The following is a 27,497-nucleotide window of genomic DNA, read 5'->3' as shown; positions in this document are numbered from 1 at the left end:
TGAGAAATCATAATTTATTCAAAACTTGTGATTCATTCTTTACATAAACACAAGATCTCAGTTACAAAGTGTTGTCATACATTTGAAATTCAACTAAAATCAAATACCCAGTCGTGAAAAAAAGGAAACTTTGCTTGAAAACATTTCTGTTATTTATTTATTGAATCAAACTGCAGCAGGCTATACGTGGATTATCTTTAACATATCAAAAACACCGTGTCACCGGGTAAGATTTTACACTGCAATTTTACTGCAACGTCTCTGATTTCTGTCTTTTTTATTTGGTTTTCTTTTTTACAACTAGATTTCATAAAGTTCTTTGGGTTTTGTTTTTTTCCCCTCTCTGAGGTTTAATATCGTGTAAGCAGATTGTGGCCTTTCTGATGCTTTAAAACACATCGAAGATGAATTTTGGACTTGGTTTTTTTGTGTGTCTGTGTGTTCAGAAAGAAGCCAAAGTGCATTTTGGAGGCGACAAAGCTGTGAATTTGCCTTGGCATCCTCAATTAGAGTCTGTGCTGAAAGATTGCCGTTTCGGACACAAACGATCCCAAAGCAATATCAATATCAATAAATTATCAATAAAGTTTGATCTTAAAAGGGGAGGCACTCCGCCTTCTTCTTGAACACAGCTTTAGAACAATTTTTAACCCTCGACATCATCAGTGCGATTTTTTTCCACCCAAAAAACTTAAATAAATTCATGATTGATACAAATTAAAACTCATATGCGAGTTTAGCTTTATTACAACCCTAACCCTTATACCAGAAGTTTCTGGCAACTACTTCAAGGTTCAGTCTTTACCGGGTTAATGGGTCTGGCTGCACTATGATTTAAAATATAGTGAAACACGTTTTCTACTTTTTAACCGAAAATACAGACAGAGCACATCCCCACTGCTTTACCCATTTCAGCTGCCCTTTCCCTCTTTACACAGACTGTACTCTTACATCCAGCACAAGAGAAAACTCGATTATAATTTACAAAAAGCAGCATATCGCTAATAATTAAAAAAAAGACTGGTGCAAAAAAAGAAGTGGGGGGAGGTGTTACTACAAGCTCATCAAACCCCAAACAGGAAGAGTAATACGATTATATCATCAAAAGAAGCCAAGTCCACAATGCTTTTTAGCTACTCTACCTGATAGCACAAAATATGTAGATTTTTGTCAGAAATTGACAAGAAAAACTAAACTGGTGGAATCAGCTTAGGCTAAAGAGCAAGCGTTCAGTCATTAAGGTTTAAGGTCGGCTTCCCAGTTCATCAGCTCGGATGACTTTAAATTAAAGATTTACAGCATACTGCTAACAAGCTGAAGCCACTTGTTCCACCTCAAAATGGGAGAAAAGAAAAAAATTATCCTTTAAGCGTTTGTTCTTCTAAACCCAACACCCACAACTGAGCAGGAGTCTGAGAGGACGGTTTGTATTGTAGACATTCACACAGAGACGGCCAGTCAACACATACCAACTGCTTAAAAAAAAACGAATAGTGCATTTACACTGTGGCAATACTGTGCAGAGAACAGTCAACGTTAGTGACAGTGTGCTAAAAATCGGCTCACCTTTTTATTTCTCCTGAGTCACTTTCTTCTAAAATATCATGAGGGAACTAAATGAAGGAATAAAAGGTAAGAAATGAGCCTCGGCCTGGTTGGCAATGAAAATTTGCTGACACAAGCCTCGAGTCAAACTGCTTTCGCTGCCAACTGTATCTCTACACCTCCTTCTTTCTCAAAGACTGCAGTTTAAACAGCACAGCAGCCACAGACAAGGACATACAATCATTTGGGGAAGTGTTAGTTTGAGGGAAGTTTGAGTTTTCTTGAATTTATTTGAAGTTTTGACCAGTTTTCATATATTGCAATCATTTTGTGGTAATATGTAGGTTTTGAGATGTATTTTTTCACCCTTTTCCATCATCTTGGAATTTTAGAGTTGGCTAGACTGGTAGATATCCAGTTTGCTCCAATTGAGTATAAAGAATATGATCAAATCTTCCCACTGGTGAAGGTGGAACCAGTTTGTTTTTAGCTGTTTGCACATCAAAAGAAAGGGAAAAGTGGCTGATTATCTGCTTGTTGACTAGTCGGGTGTCTTTGGCTAAACTGAAGCTCCGTGCATTTAGTAAAACATGGCAAAAATCATGTTAAAGGTAAAAAATAAGCTCTCAGGAGCGCTCTGTGCAACTGCACATTACTGACATCAATCTGCATTTCAGCAATGACTGCAACGCATTAAAGGTCCCTGTCGATTTCAACCCTTTCTGGACCTGCACAGGAACCCTGTGTATTGATCTCCATCAGTCTTACACTCTGGTATTAGTCTCTTTCCCCTTCTCTGTCCCAAACAGGGCCAGTCGTGCTGATATACAAAGTGCTCCTCAGAGTTCACCCTTGTCAGGCGGGAGGGGTGACACAAACACCACGCTCTCCTGCCGAGTGTAAACGAGACGTTGTCACAACGTTCTTTTAAAGTGTTTACACTGGCTGCGGATTTATGCACCGCACGGCGTGCCATGTCCCGCCGGAGCGTCTCTAACCTAAACACAACCCTCTAGTGGAGCTGGCTTTGGCCCATGTATGGGACGAGTGTTTACCCCGCACCCATCAGTCTGACTGGTCCCAGGCGAAGCAGAGCCTTTGCTCCGCCAGGCAGCACTGGATGCGAGCTGGGACGATGCCCGATGGAAGATGAACAAGCTCTTAAACTTCCACGTGTAGGACGGCGGATTCTGGGAATGGATTAAATGAAGCGTTGTCCACTCAGCATTATCTTAAGTACCACTCCGTCACCCTCGTTTACACCCGAGTTCTTCTCTGATTATGCAGGAGGAACACCAGAGCGGCGGCAAAGACCGTAAACTAGGTCAGCTCATCAGACAGAGGCGGCTGGAGGCGTTACGGTGGGTTCACGCGGCACCCGCGTGTGGCTGGACAGGAAGCCAGTTATGTGAGAAATTCACCAGCGGTCAAAGAAGCAATCAGATTTTTGGATTTCATCACTACCAAGAGTTTTTATCTGAGGTTATTAGATACATCTGTCTGAAATTCTTCTATTTGATCCCTTTTCCCCCATGAATCAGTTCATTAAGATTACATTTCACATCATTTAGATGTCAGAAATGTCAACGTGTCTTCAAAATGCTGCATAATAATGATAATTAGACAGAAAAAAAATATTTATCAAATACTGTCAGCACCATTAATGGTTAGGGAATCAAATGTCATTATTATACATATTTGTTTTCCATTCATTTATTAGAGGGATTAGCGAACTGGAAACATGAGGTTGGAGTCTTCTAGGGGGCATTTTCCTCACTCTATTTTAAGTTTTTAGGAAGCACCAATAAGCAAAATAATAATTAACTGCACCCCTGATCGAAATGTGCAGTTAGCATTGTTTAAAATTTCATTGAAAAGCTGATGCAGTGTGAACACAGAATGGGATATGTGGATAGGTAGCAGGACATATTTAATCATCTAAAATCATCACACAGCCCTGAGGAATCTTGTTTACATACTACGTACATTCATGGCTACAGTGCAAAGAACAAAAAAGGAAAAAAAGACAGGACTAAAATTTTAAATTCATCCAAATTTGTTCAGAATTTAATTATTATGCAAATCGAAAACGTCACAACTCCGTTAAATTCTTAAAAATCCTCAGAAATAAATATGCAGTGTTATAAGAACCATAAAATTTGTGTGATAAGAAGGCCACTTTGCATTTAAACGATGACAACTACGACACAACTCATGAACTCATCTATCGCCTGAGCGGACGATTTCCAGACTAATTACTGCAAAATGAATCTCTTACTTTCCTAAACTTTGCCGTCCCCAGTATCGTTTGTTGGGTTTGCGTGCTTCGGTAGAAATCAACAAGGAACATTTAAAGCCTTAGCGACGGATAACGAAGGCTGCTCTGAGAGAGCGAACAAGCAAAACATCATAGCTGCTAAAACGCTACAACAACAACAACATCTCAATATCCAAACTGAAGGGCGAACACGAACCCAACGAAGGACCATTCGGGGACAGCCCAACTGACTTGTCACAGCAGCATCAGACGCATTTAATTGGTGGCTTCTGTCCCTACACTGATCCTACACAGTTTAAATCCATCTTTGCTGTTTTGTCTGATGACTTTAGGAGTACCTCGAATGTGCTATTAATGCATCTCAGTGCAACTTTGGCATTAAATAAAGAGCTACGAGTGAAGATCTATGAAGAGCTGCACTAAATGTACTTTTTCCCCATTTGTGAGTGCAAAATGTAAAGAAATTGCAGTACTATAGTTTTGGTTTTCATGGAAAAAGTTTGATGTCCTATCTAAGAAAAACCTAAATAGTTTTTAGCATATAATCGCTAGAAGCCCCTTTTTAAAATGGATTGTTTTTAACCTGTAATTTCAACATGTTTTGAGTATTTTTGTGTTGTTTCCAATACCAATAACATCTTTGGTTGCAGCCACCGTTATAGCCAGCGATAAGCTACCTGCCCAAGTACAACTTAAAAAAACTTTACAAACAGGTATGAGGTGGATAAATAAAATATAAGAGGAAATAAAGTGAGCGGAATGACAGAAATGACAATGTTGACTGTGCAAAGTTCGGAAATGATCGCTCATTTCTCCGAGATGATGACATGAACGAACTGAAAGGCAAGACGGTTCACCTACAACTTTAAATAACACGTCTGATAACACATTTCCCAAACCATTTTTCCGATTAGCTTTCAATTCCATGTCACTGTGCTCCCTGCACTGATAAATACTGAAGTAAAACTACCACACATCTTACTTAATTTTTTAACATGACAGAAATTTAGTTTCTTGTTGAATTTGTACATTTTAAAAGGCAACAAGCCTTCTCTGAAGATTTCTTATTTTTTATTTTTAGGAGCTCAATTTGTAGCAGAATGACATTTTCAGAAGAAGGCAGCTGTTACCTTGCGGTTCTCGACCTCTCCAGATCAACCTGGTGTCCAGAGTCCTCTATGACCAGATACCAGTCACAATGGAGAGTGCTCATTTTTTACAAACACTCGTGTCTCTGAAGCAAAATGAGTTAACTTTTGAGTGTGGCTGCCTGTTCCTTCTCTGCCTTCTCTTTGGCCTTTTCCTTCCCCATCAGCTTCTCCTCTTTCTGAAGCATCACCATGATGTCGGCCACCTGTGAGGTGGAGATGTCGATGTCCTCCTTGTCGATCAGTTCCACTACCTGAAAAAAAACAAACATTTTTTGTTTAAAACCACAGAATAGAAGACAATTGAAGACACGTGGAGGATATACATGCACATAACAATACCCTCAACTTTTGATGATGCTTATAAAGCGCTATTGTACTTATGGGAAAGACCAGAATGTTTTGGTGAGACTCAAACAAAGCGAAGTATTTTGGATGTAGAAATTACAGGATACTATGTTTTTGTGTGTTGACACTATTTTGGACGCCTCCATTCTGTCCTGGTTTATAGCCTCCCATTAGTTTCCATTACATCTTTTAAAGGCTTGTATGATGAAATGGGCTGGAGATATTTTAGGTTAAACATAAACATGCCATACATTTGAAATGTTTTTAACAAGCGAGACTCTTTGAGTTTGTTCATTTTAAAGCATATCAAACCTCTAGAAACACATTAAGACTGTGGTATGTTTTTTAAAAGCAAAAGTAAAAACGGTGTATAAAACACATGTATTTGGCAGTCAAGTTGGCAACATGACCACAGTGATGTTAAAAAAAAAATAAAATCCCTCCAAACAGAAACTGCAGGCGCTGAAAAATCAAGCCAACAGTAGATACCAAAGAGTGCAGTTCTTCAAATGGCCACTAGAGGTTGGTATAATTTATGAATCAGATTAATCTTTTTTGTTTGTTTGTTTATTTTTTATAAAAACTGCAGTTCCTTGTGGCATGCTGGATAGCAGCTCCAAGGCCAAATTCGGATCGATGATGACCCATTTTCCTCCTGCCAGTGATCAAAGTCGATCACACCTGCGCTTAAGGACTGATCAGGGAGTTACAGTGGGGCAAAAAAGTATTTAGTCAGCCACCGATTGTGCAAGTTCCCCCACTTAAAATGATGACAGAGGTCAGTAATTTGCACCAGAGGTACACTTCAACTGTGAGAGACAGAATGTGAAAAAAAAAATCCATGAATCCACATGGTAGGATTTGTAAAGAATTTATTCGTAAATTAGGGTGGAAAATAAGTATTTGGTCACCTCAAACATGGAAAATCTCTGGCTCTCACAGACCTGTAATGTCTTCTGTAAGATGCTTTTCTGTCCCCCACTCGTTACCTGTATGAATGGCACTTGTTTGAACTCATCATCTGTATAAAAGACACCTGTCCACAGCCTCAAACAGTCAGACTCCAAACTCCGCCATGGCCAAGACCAAAGAGCTTTCGAAGGACACCAGGAAAAGTATTGTAGACCTGCACCAGACTGGGAAGAGTGAATCTACAATAGGCAAGCAGCTTGGTGTGAAAAAATCAACTGTGGGAGCAATCATCAGAAAATGGAAGACATACAGGACCACTGATGATCTCTCACAATCTGGGGCTCCACGCAAGATCTCATCCCGTGGGGTCAAAATGATCATGAGAACGGTGAGCAAAGATCCCAGAACCACACGGGGGGACCTGGTGAATGACCTGCAGAGAGCTGGGACCAAAGTAACAAAGGTCACCATCAGTAACACACTACAACGGCAGGGAATCAAATCCCGCAGTGCCAGACGTGTTCCGCTGCTGAAGCCAGTGCATGTCCAGGCCCGTCTGAAGTTTGCCAGAGAGCACATGGATGATACAGCAGAGGATTGGGAGAATGTCATGTGGTCAGATGAAACCAAAGTAGAACTTTTTGGTATAAACTCAACTCGTCGTGTTTGGAGGAAGAAGAATACTGAGTTGCATCCCAAGAACACCATACCTACTGTGAAGCATGGGGGTGGAAACATCATGCTATGGGGCTGTTTTTCTGCCAAGGGGACAGGACGACTGATCCGTGTTAAGGACAGAATGAATGGGGCCATGTATCGTGAGATTTTGAGCCAAAACCTCCTTCCATCAGTGAGAACTTTGAAGATGAAACGAGGCTGGGTCTTCCAACATGACAATGATCCAAAACACACCGCCCGGGCAACAAAGGAGTGGCTCCGTAAGAAGCATTTGAAAGTCCTGGAGTGGCCTAGCCAGTCTCCAGACCTCAACCCCATAGAAAATCTGTGGCGGGAGTTGAAAGTCCGTGTTGCTCGGCGACAGCCCCAAAACATCACTGCTCTCGAGAAGATCTGCATGGAGGAATGGGCCAAAATACCAGCTACTGTGTGTGCAAACCTGGTAAAGACCTATAGTAAACGTTTGATCTCTGTTATTGCCAACAAAGGTTATGTTACAAAGTATTGAGTTGTATTTTTGTTATTGACCAAATACTTATTTTCCACCCTGATTTACAAATAAATTCTTTACAAATCCTACCATGTGGATTCATGGATTTTTTTTTCACATTCTGTCTCTCACAGTTGAAGTGTACCTCTGGTGCAAATTACTGACCTCTGTCATCATTTTAGGTGGGGGAACTTGCACAATCGGTGGCTGACTAAATACTTTTTTGCCCCACTGTACCTGGCCATGGATCCAAAATGCTAATTCAATAATCTCTTAGCAATTTAGCTTGGAATAGAATAGAATCCTTTAATTGTCCCACATGGGGAAATTTGGTTGTAACAGCAGGAAAAAAAACAAAACAAAAAACAGGACACAGAACAGAAACACACAAAATCTTTACATATTTACATCCTGGACAATAGTTACCAAAACAGAGTACTGTACAGTTGTTCTTACACTGTGTTAGATAATGCTGAAAAATGCAGTTTGTCAACAAACTGCTCCTGTATGATTAGAAAGTGTTGGACCAACTTTACCAACACATGCTTTTATTTCAACTCGGCTCGACTACTGTAAGCACTGTATATTGGAGTCAGCCAAGGATCTCTTGCACGTCTTCAGTTCAAAATGCTGCTGCCCGCCTCTTAACTGGCATGAACTGTCCTCTCTCCACTGGCTTCCTGTTCATGACAGAATTAATTCCTAACGCTGGTTTATAAATGGTCTTGCTCCCCCCATACCTTTCCCAGTTACTTCAGCCTTATATTCCCGGACCCTTAGGTCAGCCGACCAGCTGCTGTTGGTTGTCCCAAAATCTAGGCTAAAACATGGAGGAGAACGAGCCTTTTCAATTATGGCTCCAAAACTTTAGAATACGCTGCCTTTAAATATTAGACCGGCATCTTTGCTTCCTGTTTTTAAATTTTGAAAACTCACCTTTTTTCTATAGCGTTTAGACTGGTGTGAGTTGATATGTTTATTATGCGTTTATGTGAGTGTCAGTGTTTTTTTTATCTTGTTTTCTTACCCCTTTGTTTCTGTACAGCACTTTGGGCAAACTTTCTGTTTTTAAATGTGCTATATGAATAAGTGAAATCAGCCGCTGCTGAACTTCAACAGGTAACAAAGTGATGAGCATTCAGGCTGCAGTCTCCGTTTCTACCTGTTCATGTGTCTACAGTAGAATCACCGTGACGATCGCTTTAAAGTCTCTTTGTGTTGGTTTTAATCTTGTATTTGTGTTGTTGGCTTTGTGTTTATACTAGGATCTGGAACTCTAGCCTGCAGGCTTATATTGTTAAATAGTAATTATGAGACAGTTTCAGATCATTTTACAGAGTAACATGACATGAACGTAACGAGTGTCTTTAACCTGGGTGTGGTTCAGTATCGTACTGCATTACTTTAAAGAAAAGTGTTCTGTGCAATAATTACTTTTTGAGTAATGAACACTGATCACAACAAAGACGGGACATACCTCCAACATGCACAAACATTTGAGCACTCAGCATTTTGCATGTATGTAATATTATTGATATGATATTGATAATGAAATCGAAATTGCTAAATTCTTATCATTTCCCATCCCTAACAATGTTCCTCATAGCAGATCAACTCACTTTGATGACGTCGTCGATGTCAATCTTCCCGTCCTTGTTGTCGTCGAGAGCCTCGGCGATGCTCTGCAGCTTGTGCTCGGGAATGTTCTGGATCTGTCGCATGATGTTGATGAGCTCGTCGATGCTGACCAGGTTCTCCCTAAAGGTATAGAACAGACTGTATACAGGAAACGGTTACCAGGTTTGACGGGACGTAAAATGTGGTGGAGAAGTCTAGGGTCAACATGCTGCATTCAAGGTTCCCAAAAAAATCAGCAAAAAAAAAAAAACACACCAATCAAAAAAATTTGGTGCAATTTGTCATAACGGCAGGATTAATTGAATTTGATTTAGTTAAACGCATTTATTCATGCTGAATGCAGCATATTTGTTTTAAACTAATTTCTTTAAGCTGCCCTATGATAGAAACAGAAGCTTACATGCCAAATAATGTCCAATACATCCTTTTTTTTAAGATTTCGGAGACTTTCGTACAGTCTGAACAAACATCAAACATTTCCAATCATTTTATTTTAATTAAATGTGATTTAATTCATTAAATAGGTTAAAAAAGAAAACAAAAAAAACAACATTTAGCACGTCTGAAGCACAGCAACCACATGTAGCGAGCAGAAATGGAAGCTGAGAATAAGATGAGAGCAGTGTTTGATCCTTTATTGCACCGTTTCAGCATCTGAAAAACCATGCTAGCATGTTACAAGCAAGCAAATGGCAGTTTACCCCAGTTTTGCTTACCTCTTGGCACCGCTATATTTAGCAAAGAATAATCTGTAAAATTTCAAATGAATTAGGGACTCAATTTAGTCAAAACGACTGAAAACGACATTAAAAAGGTATTATTCACTTTTGAGGGGGGGAAACCTTTTGTTCCCTTTGTTATCTCCACCACCATTTTACAGTAACACTAATGATGATGATGATGAAGATGGTGATGATGACAATGAAGATGATAAAGTTATCAATTACAAAGACAAGCTATGTTAGATACACTGATACATGTCATGAAGCATTTGGGTCAATGATCCATAAGCAACATTTTGATGTTTTCATCCTGTTGTCATTGTGTTTACCTGCTGATATAAAGTATAAACATGTTACAAGTGTTGCTTTAAAAATCAAGGAAATGTAATCTGAAGAAGATCAAAGTACTAAAGGCCAGACTGTGCAGCTTAATTTGTTTAGCTTGATTTAACTGATGCGGACTCTACTAAAATCAACTTGTTTAACTTTTACAAACAGGAAAGATGTACTCTATCCCATCAGATATATGCTAACAGTGAGTCTGTCTATGCAGTCACAAGCCAACACGAACGGCGCTCTTCATTAAAAGGTTGCTTGTGGATCCTTCACTTTCAAAAGCTTCATGGCTTTTACAGACTAGCACACACACGCAGCTGCAAAACCATCAGAGCGGTCTAGTTCAACAGCAGTTGGAGCACATTGATCACTTTAGCCTCGCTAACTGATATTTTGCATATAAAAGGATAGATACAGATGTCAGTAGCCAATCTTTGTGTTGTATCAAGAGCTTTTGTTTGCTCTGAATATAAAATATTCAAAGAGTGATGAAGAGCTGAAAGACTTATAGTCTTTCTATAGAATGGTAAAATAACATTTTACTATGATTTATCTGTTTAACCAAACCACAAGTGGGAATAAATAACTTAAAGTTATTCATTTCATAAGCCCGGTTGGCTGTTAATACGATTGAGGCGTCTCACTGTGGGGAACGCTCGGTCAGCATTGTCCTTAGAAGCTTCTATCAACACTCCAGCAGGGGCAGCCCTCTTTTTTAAAAACAAATTAAATCATTTCTCATTCATTCAGCCTACCTGAGCAACCTAAAATAGATAAACTGGGTCAGGCAGCTGTGGTGAGAGCTAGAGTGATCTGGCTAGTGTAGTGGTTAGCGCTTATGCTACTGAGCCATGTGGCAATAATGCAATTAGCTTGGCCAGCTAGCTATTGTGCTAGGTACGAGGTGGCAGCTAACACGCTCCAAAGCCTAACTCTATGGCAAAGTCTAGTCTGTTAGGAAGATGTGAGCCAGTGACCAAGGTGTTAGCTTACTCAGGTAGCGCATTAAGCTAGCACTCAGGTTAGCAAGAAGAATTTGAATGAAAGACAAAATGTGTCAAAGGGAACAGGATGGTTGTTATTTGACGCAAGTGTCACAGCTGCCAGTCTATACTGGCTGAACTAATGATGTAGAGCAAGGGTGTCAAATGTAATCGGCCCACCAAAGACGCCAATCTGGCCCAATAGATGTCTCTGGAAAATGTGAAGGGAGGGGTAAATTTTGGACGTTTAACTGTATTTTCACAAGTTTTGCGGCATTTTCTACTAATATAGACCACGCCCCCTGCCATTCATACTACACTACAGTAAATCAGAGATAGATGAACATGAAATGACACAAAGTTACCATTTTCACTATGTACTATAGAAATTTTGGATTTTTACAGTGAGTTTACTGTAACAAAAAATAAAAAATAGACACCGTGGATCAAGATCAAAGTGGGCTGTATGTGGCCCACCATGTAAAAGCATGTAGAGGCGTCTGAGGACAAGACTGAGGGAGCGTTCTGCACAATAAGACACCAAAATGAAAAACAATTATAGAAACAAAATAAATAAACTGAAAAAACATAAGTATTAGTCATTAGTAAAATTGTTATTTTGAACTTCGGCATTAAGCCGGAATTTAAAATGGGTGCTTAGTAACAAAGCAGGTAAATAAATTTCTTAGATGTTGAATTATTCATCTGCAGGGCAAAACTATCATGACGCCAAGTTCCCTGAAATCAAAGAGTCCCCCAGTGAAAGCAGTTACACGTGACAGATCCAGTTCTGTCTAATGCTATACGGCAGCTTCTCTCACTGAAGCTGTTATGGCTGCTGTTTTCTTACCCAACAGGTGGGGTGGATCCACTGTCCATCTGTCCATCCAGGATGACCTTGTCCTTCTCCAGCTCCAGGATGATCTTGTCAATGCGACCGATCATACGGTTCACCCTCTTAGAAAGCCGCTGGCTGGCCTTTGACTCCTCTATGGCCTTCTCCTGACCAGTCTTGGAGAGCTCCTTTTTTATCTCCTCCAGATCCTGGAAAACAGGGCACAGATGCAAATTTTGCACACACAAAAAAAACGCCGAAACAACCACATAAAACAAGCCAAAGAAGTTGGAGCATTACAAATTAATACTCCATTTTGAGGTAAAACTGCTTAAAAAAATTTAGGCCTGATTGGCAATAAATCATTAAATTTGTCCATTGAAGCCAAAATAAGGCACCTCATTGTACTCCTGGACATCATCCTTCAGCTCTTCCAGCTCCTCTTTCTCCAGAGTCAGCAGTTTCTTCTGCTCCTTCAGCTTTGAGCAGGCATCACTCAGCAGGTCAATCTCTTCCTTGGTGATCTCCTCTGCCTGGAAGTTATTAAAAAAAAAAAGAAAAGAAGAAAATATAAACATATGTTCTTTTAAATCAAGACAACCTAATCTGAAGTTCACAAAAAAGTTACTTTTTTAGATTGTGAATTATTACCACAGCCACGTGGTAGATGGGAGCAAGATGGGTGTATACCACTACATGAACCAGGTCAAACACTGTCTTCACTTAGCACGTATAACATGTGGATTTGATACAAAACAAACCCTAAAACAACTAAATATAAGTGGTAAAAGAGGGAAACTGGCAGGCATAGTGGGATACTCCACATAAAAAAACAACTGAGGCACTACAAAGGTTTTTAGTTAAGGATGGAAATGTTACACGGCTTGAAGGACTGACGAGGGGAGGTCCGTGTAGACGTGGGCCAAACAGCATCTCTTTAAGAAATTTCAAAAATAAAAGTAATGAGTGGGAATTTTTATAAGTTAGAAAGTGCAGACAAATACTCACCACAGGTTATTAGCGCAATTTGGCCTAAATATATGGACGTTTGTATTTGCTGTTTTAAATTTTTTTTTAAAAGAAAAGAAAAAATAAATTTCACATTCAGAAAATACAACTTCCTCCGAGTCTTTATAACAGGTCTGAAACTGGAATCTGTACGATTTTCATCCCAAAGCTGAACCTGCCCTCGCTACACTGTTGTTGCTCTCATCTGCAAGCACTAAGCAGTTACTGGTTTATGTCAGCATCAATGTTGTCGTGAATATGGACAGTACTTCCTCTAACTCTGATTATGTTCTCAGTCTTGGGGAAAAAACATGCTAGTGCTGTTTAACCCACATCTGGATCTGCTCAGAGGAAGACCAGACACCATAGGTTCAGGGATAGAACAAGTATCAGGGATCATTTGGGAGGAGGTGTTAATAAAGCCAACCTGGAAACGCAGAAACCTCTGCCACTGCTCAAACTGCATGGTACAGAATGAAAAGGCAGCAACAAGTGAGTGAAAAAAAAACCCAACAACATCAGGATATGATACAATCAATGCAAATCTCTTCTGTTGTCTGAAATTAAAGCTCCAGGTAAAGGAAACTATACAACATGATATTACGTGTAGTAGAAAACTGGATGTGTGCAGCACATGAGGCAGGTTTAGAGGGTTAAACTGAAAAGCTTTATTAGAATTCTGACTTTAAGTCAAATATTATATAAATGCATAAAAATATTAAACATGTAACAGAATAAATAAAATAAATGTTATCATCTATTACTAACTTTACCTTGAGTCCCTCTATAATGGGTGCGGTGTCCTTCAGTGTCTCTGAATCGGCTGCCTTTTCGGCTTTAGATGAAGCTGGCTCGGCCTCACTGCGCTTCATCCTCTCTGCTTGAAGCTCTGGTTCACCCTCCTGCAGAAAACAGAGCATGGTTCAAACCCTATAGCAACACCTACAGAAACAACACTGCAAACGACTGCAGGAAGCCTTCAGCTTTAAGGGAGATGTGTCCTTGTTGCAGTAGTTAGGGTTAGGCAGTTAGTTTTTCTTGTGAGAAAGTTGCAGATTTAGAGTTAATCCAATCATGTGGAATATTACAGAAACCTTTTGATTTCTCTAAGCTGAAGCTTCAATGAAAAACAAAGAGCACATCATTCTACCTGAAAACTCACGACTGTGTAGCAAAAGCATGGCCTCTAAGGCTTGGTCAGACTCTTTTAAGGTCTTTTGGTAATAATAACTTTATCTTAAACTGGCTCATAAAGTCTGTCAGTTTGTTGGCACTGGTATCAAAGACTTAAATAGCACCTGGCCTAAACACTGAACAGACATCATACAGAGTCAGTACCCTGGCAGCCTTCTCTGCAGCATCAGCCAGCCTCTCCATCTCTCGGTCCTTGTTGTCCTGCCGTATGGCTGCCTCCTCCTGAAGCATGGTCTCCAGTTTGGTCTTGTTATCCACTTTGGAGAGCTCCAACTCCGCCGCCATTAACTGGGCCTCTTTGGTCTGGAAAAGCAAGCAGAGGGCAGGATATTCGCCTGTATTCCAGTATTGACCGAGGCTGCGTGTTGAGCTTAAAGTACTGCCTGCAACTTTATATCCCAGCTCTGTACTGTTTACATACCACCATTTCAGGAAGTGTTTGCAGCGTGGTTTTCAGCTGGTCTGCAGGAGACAGGGTATCTGGGAGGTACATGGCTCGAGACAAAAGCAGCAGAGAGGTGGGGATCTGCTGGTTGAGATGCAGCTCCAACCACTACCAGAGTCAAACACAACATTACAGAGGTTATTACAAATATGCACTCAAACATACATCTTAAGAGTTTCACCCCTGATGCCATTCCTGAAGTCTCCAGACGGTCAAACCTCTACTTTATTTTTACAGTGAATAATGAAAAATGCCCCCATCTGTCTGCTGTTGTCGTTACCTGGCCGAGTTGTTCTCTTAGTCGTTCTTCTGTGACTCCCAGAGATCTCATCCCTCTGACACGACACGCTGCCTGCACTTCGTTCACATTCAGGCTTTCCACCCCCTCCTCTGCTATCAGCTGATAAACACAGAGAAGAGGTCACACAGAGTCAGCGGCCAGTGTCGCTGCATTCACCCGGGTGCTGCCGTGTGCTCAGACATAAAACAACAGGTTTATTTTTCCTTTTAACCACAGAGATTCGTACCTTGTCGTCTGCGCGGATGGCCCTCAGCTTCATGATGAGCTGGAAGCGGAGGAAGTTGTTGGTCCCAATTGACTGGAGCTCCAGGAGACGACAGAGCGCCACGAGCTGAGGTCGAGTCAGGTTGTCCAGCGTCAGCTCGTCCTCAAACAGTTTGGAGAACTTTATGATCTGCTCATTACTGGGACGCTCCCCAGAGTCCCGGATCTATAGTAATGAGAAGATCAGGGCTTGTAAAAAGTTTAAATGAGACCAGGTTTACATGCAAAAGATGTACTGCTGTTCTCCCGTGCAAAGAATAATCCATGAAATGAATATAGTCAGTGAAAGCATGTAGTAACAAGAAAATACGGAAGAAATACTTAAATTTCCACTATAAACGCTCTTAATGGTAATCAACTGGTCACAACTCTGTTTTAAATAAAAATAAATTAATATTTTCACCACCAGAGAGCAGCAATGAGCTTTTTATTCTCCTCATTTCACACTGCTCGGTGTTAGAAAGCAGACCTTTTGGAAGAAGGTGGAGAATTCCTCCGTCACGTCGCCTTTTGCTGCCTTATTCCTCAGAGCGATCTCCTCAATGGTGTCCTGCAAGAACTTGGCCATCTCCAGTTTGACCCTCAGCTCCTTTTTCAACCTCTCCTCCTAAAAAGCAAGAGGTTACAAATTCAGTTTGCTTAAAAGCACTACAGTAAATCCCACTCAAATGATGTTAGCACTGATGGTGAGACATATGAGGACCAACACAGTCTGAATCTCTACAGTCCGCTTGCGTTCAAGGCTGGAACGGATAGTTGAATCCACAGCAGACAAACTGTTTCAAACGTTTTTTTGTCAAATACAATTTTGATGACTGGAACCAGCTTCTAAAAGAAAAGTTTTCTTTATCACACAGGACAGAACGCAGGTTACCTCCACCAAGGAGGTCATGTTTTTGTAAGTGTGGGTTTTACCGTCTGTGAACAAGCTTGAAAAGTTTTGAATGGATTGTGATAAAACTTTGTAGAGGTAGCTCACATCCACCCAGGTGTTCACTGTCAACTAATGATTTATTAGGGGAAAATTGTCTCATAACTTAGACACTGTGATCCTTACCAGTGGTTTCTATTGCCAACATATAGAAACTACTTTATAAAGACTTAAAATATCAAGTCAAGACCTGGTCAAGCTCAACAGATTGGTCAAAGTGATAAAAATGTCATATAGGGCTATTTAAGACTGTTACTGTCATAGTCTAGATTAGATAACCATCTAAATAACAACTTAAGTACATGTATAATATTCCTGAATAATACAACTACATATGACATACAGTTCCAATCACAATATTTAGCAAACCCAGCATCGTGGAGCTAAAAATAAATACAATAAATAAATAATCAACCACCCATTTCTACTTACCTTCTTTGTCTGTGTCTCAAAGGTGGACGGCAGCATGTTGGGGAAGAGTTTCAGAGCTACAGGAAGCAGGAACTCCATGAAGGGAACGATGATAAACACCAGGAAAGGAAGAAGTCTGAAGACATCAGCACATGTTCTGAGAAACTGAAAGGAAATTTAAAAAAGGAAATAATATCAGCAAATGGGACAGATCTGTGTAAACTGATGGAATCTTTAAGTGAGACTATGAGCATCTATGTTAGCACTCCCGTTTGGATTTTCAAAAGAGCCGTTGTCTCATTAGGATCCACGTGGGAGCCCATAGTATCATTTTGTGTTGCTGCAATGATGCATGCATGATTTTTTTACCATTGAGATTTGATGTGTTTTTAAAGTGTTCTCATATTTTTTAAAGATTTTTCTTTCTTTTCTTTTTTTTTTTAAAACATGGAGGGTACAGGAAAAAAAAGTGCCATTCATTCCCACCATTGTAGTTCATATCTGCCACCAGCAGAGGGCAGCAGCAATGCACAAACTGTGTGAAAATGTTGATTTCATCTTTTATTCTCTCCTTACAATCGCCCCTCTAATAAGTTTCAAAAGTCAGCACTTCCAAGCCCACCTCTATACATCCCCCGTCCACTCACACAGTATTTGCATGGAGCCATAGAGCAAAGGGAACATTTGGCCTCACAAGGCTCTAAAACTGTCCATTTGATCCAACAGGAAGCACATTTGTTCAGCGCAGACCCGAACAATCCCGAGAGCACAGAAGCACTTGGCCAACACTGGCTGACTTCATTGTACGGCTGTCCAAACGTGGCTCGCTGACCATCCAGGACACAATTCCAGCGAACCGTCTACAGAAACAGCACAGAGGGGAAAAGGCCAAAAACACGAGTCCTCCTTTCTCCGCTCTTCCCACCTGCATGTCAGTGGGCCAGTAGGGTGAAGGATTTAGGCCAGCCCGAGTGAAAAGGCCTTTGTCTGCAGGCCCATTGACATGTATATCATCTCCCAGAGTTCCACATCAAAGAAGGGAGGAGGGGGTGAGATACGTTCAAATGGAGGGAGCCTTAAATGGGAGGCCTGGGTATTGTAAGGGAATATGAAAGGAGGAGATTAAGGAGGCAAAGCCAGTCCAGGTTAGATGAATGGCATGTAGACGGGTTTGGGACGTGAACTCTGAGGGAGCCTGCTCCATTTGAAAAGGTGCAGATGGGGTCATAGTGTGGGCTTAATGGGGGGAAGCTGCGGTCATCCTCTGCACTGACCTGCGACCATTAGCATTCCACTGAGGCTTTATATCCCAGCTGCTTTAACATAATCACAATGAAGTCAGTTAATGAATGTGTATACTGTAGGGCTCAGTGTTATGGTGTATGACGCATACATATCTCTGAATTTGAATATTAAAGAAGCGACTTAAAAAAAAAAAGATTGGTCTTCACTTAAGAGTTTTGTAAAACAGGTTACATCACATCATTTCACAGAATGACACACCCTACTGAACTTCTGTGTAAGTGGATATTGAGAAACATGTCGTATCTCTGCATGTCCTTTCTCCAGCACGCTTTAACACGAATAATCAAATAACAATGAATCTGAATCACAGTTTCATCTGAATTTACAATCAAGTGTAACAAGGCAAATGGGTCATTTCGTTTTTTTAAATGGGAATTTTCAACAAAATTAAAATAAATGTATAATGGCAGATTCCCAAGTATCAGTTTAAGGGTTTCTTTTAAGTTGGACATAAAGCAGTGAGTGAAATGTGAATTTGGCCACATATTAAAATAAGAACATGGAAGGATTCCCAGACAAGATCTCATTACATCACACAGTTAATACCTTTGTATCAAATCTATGTCTAGGTGTGTTGTAACCACAAACCCCTCTAATACCCTGCCACATAGCCTCCGCTGTTACCCGATGTGCACCTCCCTGGAAATGTATCAACACATCTCATAACACAGGCCGCAACTTTTGTGATTGGCCTACGTTTGATTCCCGTTTTTGAATTAATCAGTGAGAGAATAACAATCACCACATTTCATGGATGTCAGCAAATTCCTGGGGGAACATAGCCAAAGCTATCAAACTGAACGTGAGGGAATACACAGAGTGGAAAAACCTGAAGAAAATACGTTTGCCTGACCGCAACAAAGAGCTGGGTCGCCGTCGGCCACTTGCGTAGGCTACGTTGCTCTACAAAGATTCCCTGCAGAAGTCAAAATTAGTCACTAAGAAGCATTTGCAACTCGCCAATTATGTCACCTAAATCTGCACCATCCTGTGCTGCTGGATTGGAGGTAACAGTACATAAGTGTGAACTGAGCTGACCTGCCCACCTTCCTTGAAATGACACCTGTGTGTGCCAGAACCTTTGGCAGATTACCGAACCGGGCCTCAGTCCAGACAGCGAATCGCGCTGCCGTGGATTCCGAGCAGCTTGTCTCATCAGAAATATTTGCATTACTTCACACAAATCCTACATTTCTCATGCAGTATACTCGTGAAGTCATTTTAATAACTGGAATATATTCTGTATTAAAACAAAACTGTGTAAATAATCGAATTTATCATATTTTTAATACCATGTCCTGTTGCACAGAATTTATCAACAACAGCTGCGTTAGGGATTTGTTGTGAAAGTCACAACAAAATGAGAGATGTAGGCTGAGTGCAGAGATGGGATGAATCTGGTACGCGAGGTAAAGCTTCTTCCTGAAGAGCTTTAATGAAAAGGCACAATCTGCCCGGCGCCTGATGAGTAAACACAGCGTGCGGCCCGTTTCCATAATTGATCCCATTAGGATTGAGAGGCTATGGATAAAACGGTATAGAACAAGATGTCTGAGCTGTCAGGCTTGAATCGGTGCTCAGTCATCGCTGATCTCTTAAACTCACGTCGGTTATCCTCAGTGGAAACTCTGAGCCGGACTAGAAAAAGAATCGTTTCCTTTCACTGGAAGCACTAAAAACTTTCATTTACTTGTTACTGAGCAACGTTTGAACGCTTCTTCATATTCTGCTGTTAATGATCCTGAGCTCTGTAGCTCTGTTACTACTGATACACCTGATCATGAGGCAGGAGAAACCTTTAAAACACGAGCCTCTTTTTAGCATTATCTAAATAAGCTTACATTAGCTGTGTTAGTGGGCTCAATTCACATTCTTGAAACTGACATTACTGTGTTAAAGACAAGCTAAAGCTTGTTCCAGGTGAAAAAAGGAAACTGTTTGCTGACTGGAGGTTGGCATTAATTCTTGCTCTGGGCTACAGAAAGAAGGCATATTTCAATGTGGAAATGCTGGATCTTGTAGCTTCTACAAACAATTTTTCATTTAATAAACACACTTTTGTGCTACTCTGAGTTTGGTATAAATTAAAAAGATCTTAGGCTTAAATATTTACCCTCAGGGGCTGGAAACTAAACTGCAGCAGCCCACACACACACAGAGGTGTGTGTGTGTTACCAGTGCAGAGACAGAGAGAGCAATCACCAGGGAAAACCCTTCCTTTCACCTACATTTTTGTTCACTAACTGAATCAAAGTATAGCCTGCACTGGGATTCTGGTATGACTGTGTAGTACAAATGTAATCTTCACTTCACTTTTATAGATTTGGTAATGTCTTCTCATATCTGTGACATATGGCATACATTCCAGGCATTAAATCTGCTCATTCCAGCAGAAATCAGCAGGTTTTTACATTTCTGCATGACCGCGAAAGAATTACATGCTTTATGTGAATGTTTGAGAAAAGAAAAAGAAAAAAAAAAAAAAAAAAAAAAGGTCAGTGAGCCCACTTTCAAACTATTTCCAATGATCACACTGAAATCTTTTGCAAGGTTTTAAAAGAACATTCATTCCTGAAAAACTATTAAAGATTAAATGTTTGCTGCCCTTTCTTACCATTAAACTAAATCAGGATCTGTAATTCGGGACAGATACATTAAAAAAATGTCTAATTTAAAAATGTAAACCCCAACCGGCACCAGACCCTGCAGCAGACAAAGCCTGGCAGCACCCAAAGCAGTAACAATCTCTCCACAATGTAGCTTCTACAGAAATGACAATGTCTTGCAGCCACACTGTGCAACACTCACCTGTCTCCTCTCACGGCGAGACAGAGGATGTCCGTTCAGCACCCTCCAGAACATCCGCCCAGCAATGGTGGTATCGATCCAAAGCAGCCTGAAGCCATGGTAGTAGTGCTTGATTTCATCTACAACCCACTGTCGGAGCGTCCTTCGGACAGGCTCTGCGTCCAGTGTCGGGCTGTACACCGGCCCTCCTTCCTCCAGCTTCTTCTTATCCTTTAACGAACGCAGCGACTTCTCCACCTTGGAGTCATCCCATCTCCTCCTCGTGGTATGTATCCACCTGACACCAGAGATATCTCGCGGTCGTACTATCGTCCATTGGGGCCCCACTCCGACCGCAGGGTACATTGAAGAGGAAGCGCCCGACGCAAAAGCGCAGTAGAGCCGCTGTGCGTCTGAGCTCTGACAGGGACCCACAAATTCATCTGACACGGGCAAGGAAGGACCGAACGAAGAGACCTGAGCCAAGCTGCCGAGTCGGAGCCCATCAGGTCTGAGGACACAGAGCAAAGAGTTTCAGGACCCAAAGTTTATATCAAGTCTTGGACAAAATATAAAGCAGCATTTGAAATGGATGACTTCCTATAAAAAAGGAATAGAGTGTAATTTACAGGGAGGCACAAAAAAACAAAATTAAAATAGAATTTCACCTGAACATGCTGATAGATCTTAATTTGCATATCATACAACACATTTTGGATCATTTGGTTTAATTGCCTTACTTTTGACTGGAAAGTGTGAAGGCTGTGCAGCTGAAATAGGAACCCTCTTGTAATTTCCCTGTAAGAAAGAAGAAAATACGATTAAAGCAGGTGTGTCCTTGGGGGGGAAAAAAAAGCCTTCGGACGGACACACACACACACACACACACACACACACACACACACACACACACACACACACACACACACAGTGTATATTGGTTTTATGAACGTCCCAGAAGCAAATCAGCACCTGCTCATCGGCAGTTATCTGCAGCTCCAACGCATTTATGCAGATTTTCTTAATAAACTGATAATCATACTAGCAAAAACACACTGTGCTTAAAACTAGTCATGCAATAACATCAATCATCAAACTTTGTGTCCTTTGCAATCGCCTGTTCAGGAATACCCATAAAAGTCAATTCACCTTGAGGTTGCCCTTTTATTATTTTGGGGGGACGCTTTAGTATATACATAAAAAGTTAGTTTTTGCTATGGCCACATGTTTTGTTTTGTTTTGTTTTTAAATATTCTGCTCTTATGTATTTGTCTGTACAGAACCGCCTTGAAGTCGCTCAGTCTTCTGTAAATATCTTTCCACTGATCTTTCTTGGGTGGCTAATTATTCACACCCTCAGCGAGGCCCACAGCAGGGTTCACAGACCACTACAGTGATATGCATGCAGCTAGAAGGTGGAGTGGTGAGACACTTCTAACCAATCACACCAGAGCCGAGGGCTCAGTCACGCCCCTTTTCTAGCTCTCACATGGCCGGCTGGAGTGAGCCCAGCATGGCCCAGCTGAACATGAGGCTGTGGCCTGCAGCCAGGAGGACAGAGAGTTTACTGGAACAGTTTCACCTTTGTGGCTTAGCGGTCATCTACAGTAGCACAGAGAGAAAACCCTGGAAATACAGTGGACAACTCAACTCTCCAGCATGTCCCCAGGCTACACAGCACTGCTGTCTTTTCCGTGTTCGAATCCCCCTGGGGGTTTTATGGTTTTGGTTTCGCATTCAAACACTGCAAATACAATGAAATTCATTCTCCAAAAATTAGTTGAAAGAAATAAAAAGACAAACAGAGCTTTCTATTCCAGGTTTCTCTTACTTATGATGACGATATGAAATTGTGTACTCTCAGATAATTTGCTTTTTCCTTTCATTTTTGTTTTTGTGGTGATGTGATCGCAGACAGTTGCATAGCTGCATACTGTAAAATCCTTAAAGCAGAAGTAAGAAAACTGCTGATAGAAGCTTTCCTGCATTAACTGTAGGAATAAACCTTCATTAAGCCTGGGCTGTTAGTTAAAATGAATAGAATATGGTGAAGTTAGGACATGTTAGGACATGTTACACTAAAGTAACCAATCATGAAACCATAACCTGGGAATAACAATATATTGAATATTGATTTGTCCAATCAAAAGGTGTGAGGCCAACTGATTGGTTGACTGGTTTACCAACTGGATCGTCCGAAAAGAAAAATCAGGGAAACTATAAGAAGATTTACATCACCGCCTCAAGGACGATGCTTAGAGACTAATCCTGGCCACATTGATCCGGCTCATTCAGCTTCAAAGCCAAAGGATAATTAGCGAATTAACAAATATATCGATACCAGAAACCATGACCAGAAACTCTGATTGGAGTGATGACAAATGGGAGGCCACAAAGCTTTTCACACATATAAGAACTTTACAGAGATCCTATAGAAGCAACACAAGCGCAGCAAGAGAGAAACAAATTGCACCAATCCCAACCGGTTCCCCCCACCAAAAGGCCACAGCCATGGTTAGTCAACACTGTTTAAGTCCATCCATCTAATTTTGTTTACACTGAATACACCGGCCCCCCCAAGTAGGTTAGACTTTATGCACATGTTGCTGAGACAACCAATCCAACAACTGCTGTGAAGAACTGCAAGATCCATGCTCCAACAAATCTTAAACTAATTCTTAATGCACATTTAGAAAACAGGAGTCTGCTGTCGTTCTTTAGAGCGACAGCAGACTGTGTGCAAACAAAACCGAAGTTTGAAACATAGAGTTGAAATGCTCGACCCTCTGATTATACAGTACCCACAAAAATGTAAATATTCAATCACAGTGAATGCTAGTGCAGAGATAATGAACACTGGCATTGTGTAAATGTGTAAATCAATAACAGTGTACGTGTACCTCACTATGTTTGTCTATGACGGTCACAAAGGACTGCAGGCTGGTCAATGCTCAGTAGAGGTGGGGATCACCATACATCCCACGATACTATATTATCTATCACAATACTTAACGCACGATACGATATTATTGCAATTTTTTTTTTAATATTTTGCGATATTCAGATTCTGTACATAAAGGTAAACTTTATCAATATTCATTTTATCTAATATCAAAGCCTCGCACTCAGTCTTTCTCTCATTTCAGTCAGTTTTATTGTTGACAAACTGAACGGTTTGTATTACAGTCTAGTCCAACTTAACTGAATGCAACCATCTGGTACAATTATAGCTATTCTGAACTATGCAATTTATGAAAACTATGCAGCCCATTCAGCAACTGAAGAATTTGAAAGTAAATTAAAACAAAATATAATTTTACATTAAATAAAAAAAGTTTTAAACTTAATTAAAATAAAACATGTCTTAAATTAAAATAAGTAAACTGTCATGTTTATTGCTGCCAAAAAACAAGTTAAACACATTTGGACAGTGAAGGAATGTCAGGATTCTTGCTCAGAAAAAGGAGCTGATCAACATGCTCTGAAGTCAGAGAGTTCCAGTCCACAAAAACTTTTTTTGTAACAAAATATCAATTTCTGCTGTCCCTGTATCGATACATTATTAGCAAACAAAATATCACGATACTACACAGTATCGATTTTTTCCCCCACCCCTAATGCTCAGCCATCACAGCACGACAGAAAGCTCAATCTGCAGCTCCAGGTCACTATTATTACAGATCTTAAACTTGAAAGATTTTCAGAACTCTACTTATTAATACGTAGATTCAACCATACTACATGAATACTCCTGTACTCATTTTCACACATGATTAGACAGGAATATCAGTTGTCTCAGGTGAGGTTATAAAAGGCACTGACCTTTCTTCATGGAAAGCAATTTATCTGATAATCTGGGCCTAAAGCCAAGAGCACAGTCTCAGTCAGTCCACCGCAGACAGGCAAATCCCCATTATGACCCTCTCATCTATTTATACCCCCAGGCTCAGTGCAATGAGAAAAAACATCACCTTAACTTCAGACATGATATTGATTCTGTAGCATAAACCTGTAACATCTCTAATGCCTGCTGTGGTACACCTATTAACTTTAAAGCCACAAGCACACAGACATATCAGCTGCTATGATTCCTTTAATATTATATTAGTCCTAAGAGCGATTTCATTACATTGAATTTCTTTAATTTATAAACTTGTGAGATGAAATATCTTATTTTAGAAGCATCTATGTGACTAAGTCTCAGTACACTAATTGGTGCACTTTTCATGTCTTTGTTGAATACGTTTAGAATCACAGAGCACAGGCTGGGAAAAGGAAGTAAACCAGTATGCTAGAAACATCTGCGATTTGAGGATGTGAGATTAAAACTGCAGCAGCAGACGGTCCACTGTGCTCTCTGCAGATATCTCTTTGCAAACTTTCTTTAAAAAATGCTTTAGGACCTGATTATTATTCTACAACAAACCAGAGACCACGCTCCCTGGAAATACCAGACAAAACATTGACAAATGCCAACATTTCGCAGTTGAATCAAGAAATCCCAGAAACGCTGATGAACAGAAACACCAACTACAGGAAGGTTGTTGCTACTACTAAAAGGTCAAAAGTTCACTTGTGTCCACCAGTCTGCCTCTTGAGTGTTTATTCATGGAAATACACGGGAAAGCTAAACTGTGTGTGTGTTATTAGTTTGCCAGACTGTGTTTGTGTATCATTTCACTTGGAGAAACATCAGACCACATTTCATAATTGATCATGACAAAAGTCCTGGTAATTCTGAAGGGGTCACAGTTTTTTTTCTTGCAACTTTAAGGGGACATTGCATTTTGCATATTGCAGTATTGGGGCATTAGTGTCCTCTATACTGTAAAAAAAATCCATTATAGCTAAACAGTCACGATGCCTTGGATTTTATATTCAAAAAGATTAAAAAAGGAGAGCTAGAATGACATAATCGATTATAGCAAAATCTATCCCAAACAGAAAATGCAATCGTCATATTACCCACCTCAAATTAATCAACCACAGAAAACTAGTCAATGCTGATTTTACTCATAATCAGCTGTATAAAACTGACTATTTGCTATTTTCATCTGCCAAATCACTCTGCGGCTTCAAAGTTGTGAAATATTGAGCAAGGCTAAAACAAACTGGCCTCAATCGTGAAAGTAAAGCAAGACACTTGAATCAACTAAGTGAAATCATCATAACACACAACAGAAATATAGTCTCGTGTATCCACAGATCCTACTTCTTTTGTTCTTCCTAGGTGCTGACTAATCACTAGCGAACTAGGGTACCATAGCAACGAGCATCTGCTCAAACGTGTGTGCGTGTGTGTGTGTGTGTGTGTGTGTGTGTGTGTGTGTGTGTGTGTGTGTGTGTGTGTGTGTGTAACCAGGTTGCCTTCAGATAACCAAGTTAAAAAAATTATATTGCCAGGTTGTCCTCAGATAACCTAAACCCTTGGTTACGCTTCGCTTAGAGTGTATCACTCCGATACTTCCATCGCTGTGATACACTCTCGGTACAATTTATTCTTACAGACTCGTTTCAAATCGGTAGCTTAAAAGAATGAATGAGCGCCCGGAGTGTGATGAGTAGTCAGGTGTTTATTCCTGAAACCGGGGCCAGGACCACCTACCCTATGTAAAGGACCCTTCTAGATGCTAATATCAACAAGCTAATTGTTAGCGTTATTTGGTCAACACTGGCAGAGTAAACAGCAAGCTAGGCAGTAACAAACCAACACAGAAACCTTACCTTTGCCTTTCCTGAATTCATTCTTTAGGGATCGAGACGTTTTCATTAAAGGTGCCCGAGATCTTGTAAACAGGATTAACGCCATGCTTTCAGTATGCAAGTGGTTATCTTCACCTTAAGTTAGAAGGTAGCTATCGGGTTAGCGAGCTACTGCTTTTTCGAGAAGTCGAAACGGAAAGGCCTCTAACTTGGTACATATAACTGACAATTCCTTAGATCGATTTAACAAGCCAGGCCGCATATATAACTGCAGATGGGAAAATTTAGCTCCATGTCATGCCTTCCCTGTTACGCATATGACAGCTAGCCGGGCCAGGGTAACATAATGACGTCAAACCGTGCGGCAGCGATTAAAAAAAGCAGCTTCCGGTGACTTTATCAAATAAAAGCCTCCATTTCAGAGTAGAAGTGAGAGACGAAGTAGTATCCGACCGCTTTATGATACCACAAATGCGAATAAGTATATATATAATTTTATAAGACGTGTAGCATGAATTTGCGTATAGATATAATCTAAATATATAAGGAACCACAGATATGACAGATTTGTCTTTTTTCACAAGTTTTTTTTATTCTCTTTTTTTGACAGGAAAATGTACAGGCCATGACTGTACATCATTCAGAAATAAGGCAAACTAGTATTAAACGAATATACAGGGGCATATTAGGATGTAAATGAGTGTGATGTGTAAATAAATTAAATAAATACATAGACATATTTATATGTATTTAGTTGCATAAATATTTAAGTAAAGTAAGGAGATGCCAGTACTGGTAAAGAAAGGGTGGGGTGGAAGGGGTGGTGAGAAGACAATCAGTAACTATGTTGGCATACATGAAATAGTAGGAGACTCTCCCACATTTCAAAGATTACCACGGCTAAGAATCAATTCATTTTTTAGTCAAGCAAGCTTGTTCGTTCAGCAGTCAGTGGACACTTAATTACACTGTTGTCTGTGACAGCCAGAGAGTCAGTAACCCGGTGACCTGCATGCTGTCCAAATTTTGGGATTACCCTAGTTGGTTCAGTTCAAAATAACCCAGTGACCTTCGTGAGGTAGTTTAATTTAGTGTTTTTTATTCCAGTTTGTTAATTTTAGATTTAGACAGAACAAAAGTCTGCATCACACCGCTTGCTCAGTTCATTTTATATATGTATATGGAGGACATCTAAAAAGAAAAGCTGAACAAAGAGAGACAGGACAGAATTTCAC

General features: G+C 40.3%; 1 protein-coding gene across 4 annotated transcripts; it reads right to left on the bottom strand.

Annotated features, from left to right (window-relative positions):
- On the bottom strand, positions 1 to 26,629 carry letm1 (leucine zipper-EF-hand containing transmembrane protein 1). 4 transcript variants are annotated; one of them, XM_004554763.4, is made up of 15 exons: positions 26,284 to 26,629; positions 21,300 to 21,357; positions 20,581 to 21,070; positions 16,489 to 16,632; positions 15,595 to 15,732; positions 15,088 to 15,291; positions 14,841 to 14,960; positions 14,537 to 14,668; positions 14,260 to 14,418; positions 13,695 to 13,823; positions 13,349 to 13,381; positions 12,312 to 12,446; positions 11,929 to 12,122; positions 9,019 to 9,157; positions 1 to 5,225 (listed from the first exon to the last, which is right to left on the bottom strand). In XM_004554763.4, the coding sequence occupies exons 1-15, from the start codon at positions 26,366 to 26,368 to the stop codon at positions 5,073 to 5,075; spliced, it is 2,313 nt and encodes a 770-aa protein (XP_004554820.1). In that variant the 5' UTR covers positions 26,369 to 26,629; the 3' UTR covers positions 1 to 5,072. The 4 variants fall into 4 exon arrangements, with proteins under 4 accessions (XP_004554820.1, XP_004554819.1, XP_004554821.1 ...); XM_004554762.4 differs by having other exon boundaries at positions 9,019 to 9,175; positions 26,284 to 26,628; XM_004554764.4 differs by lacking the exon at positions 13,349 to 13,381 and having other exon boundaries at positions 9,019 to 9,175; positions 26,284 to 26,628.
- Between the last annotated feature and the right edge of the window lie 868 nt (positions 26,630 to 27,497).

The sequence above is a fragment of the Maylandia zebra genome, linkage group LG19 (assembly GCF_041146795.1).
Source record: "Maylandia zebra isolate NMK-2024a linkage group LG19, Mzebra_GT3a, whole genome shotgun sequence".
Taxonomy (NCBI): Eukaryota; Metazoa; Chordata; class Actinopteri; order Cichliformes; family Cichlidae; genus Maylandia; species Maylandia zebra.
This window is presented reverse-complemented; position numbering and strand designations above follow the sequence as displayed.

Coding starts and splice junctions, on each gene's coding strand:
- letm1 (XM_004554762.4), bottom strand. CDS start 26,368: ATGGCGTTAATCCTGTTTACAAGATCTCGGGCACCTTTAATGAAAACG. Junction 15,733..16,488: donor TTGAGACACAGACAAAGAAG/GTAAGTAGAAAT, acceptor CTTGCTTTTTAG/GAGGAGAGGTTGAAAAAGGA. Junction 13,824..14,259: donor CTGCAGAGAAGGCTGCCAGG/GTACTGACTCTG, acceptor TGTTTTCTGCAG/GAGGGTGAACCAGAGCTTCA.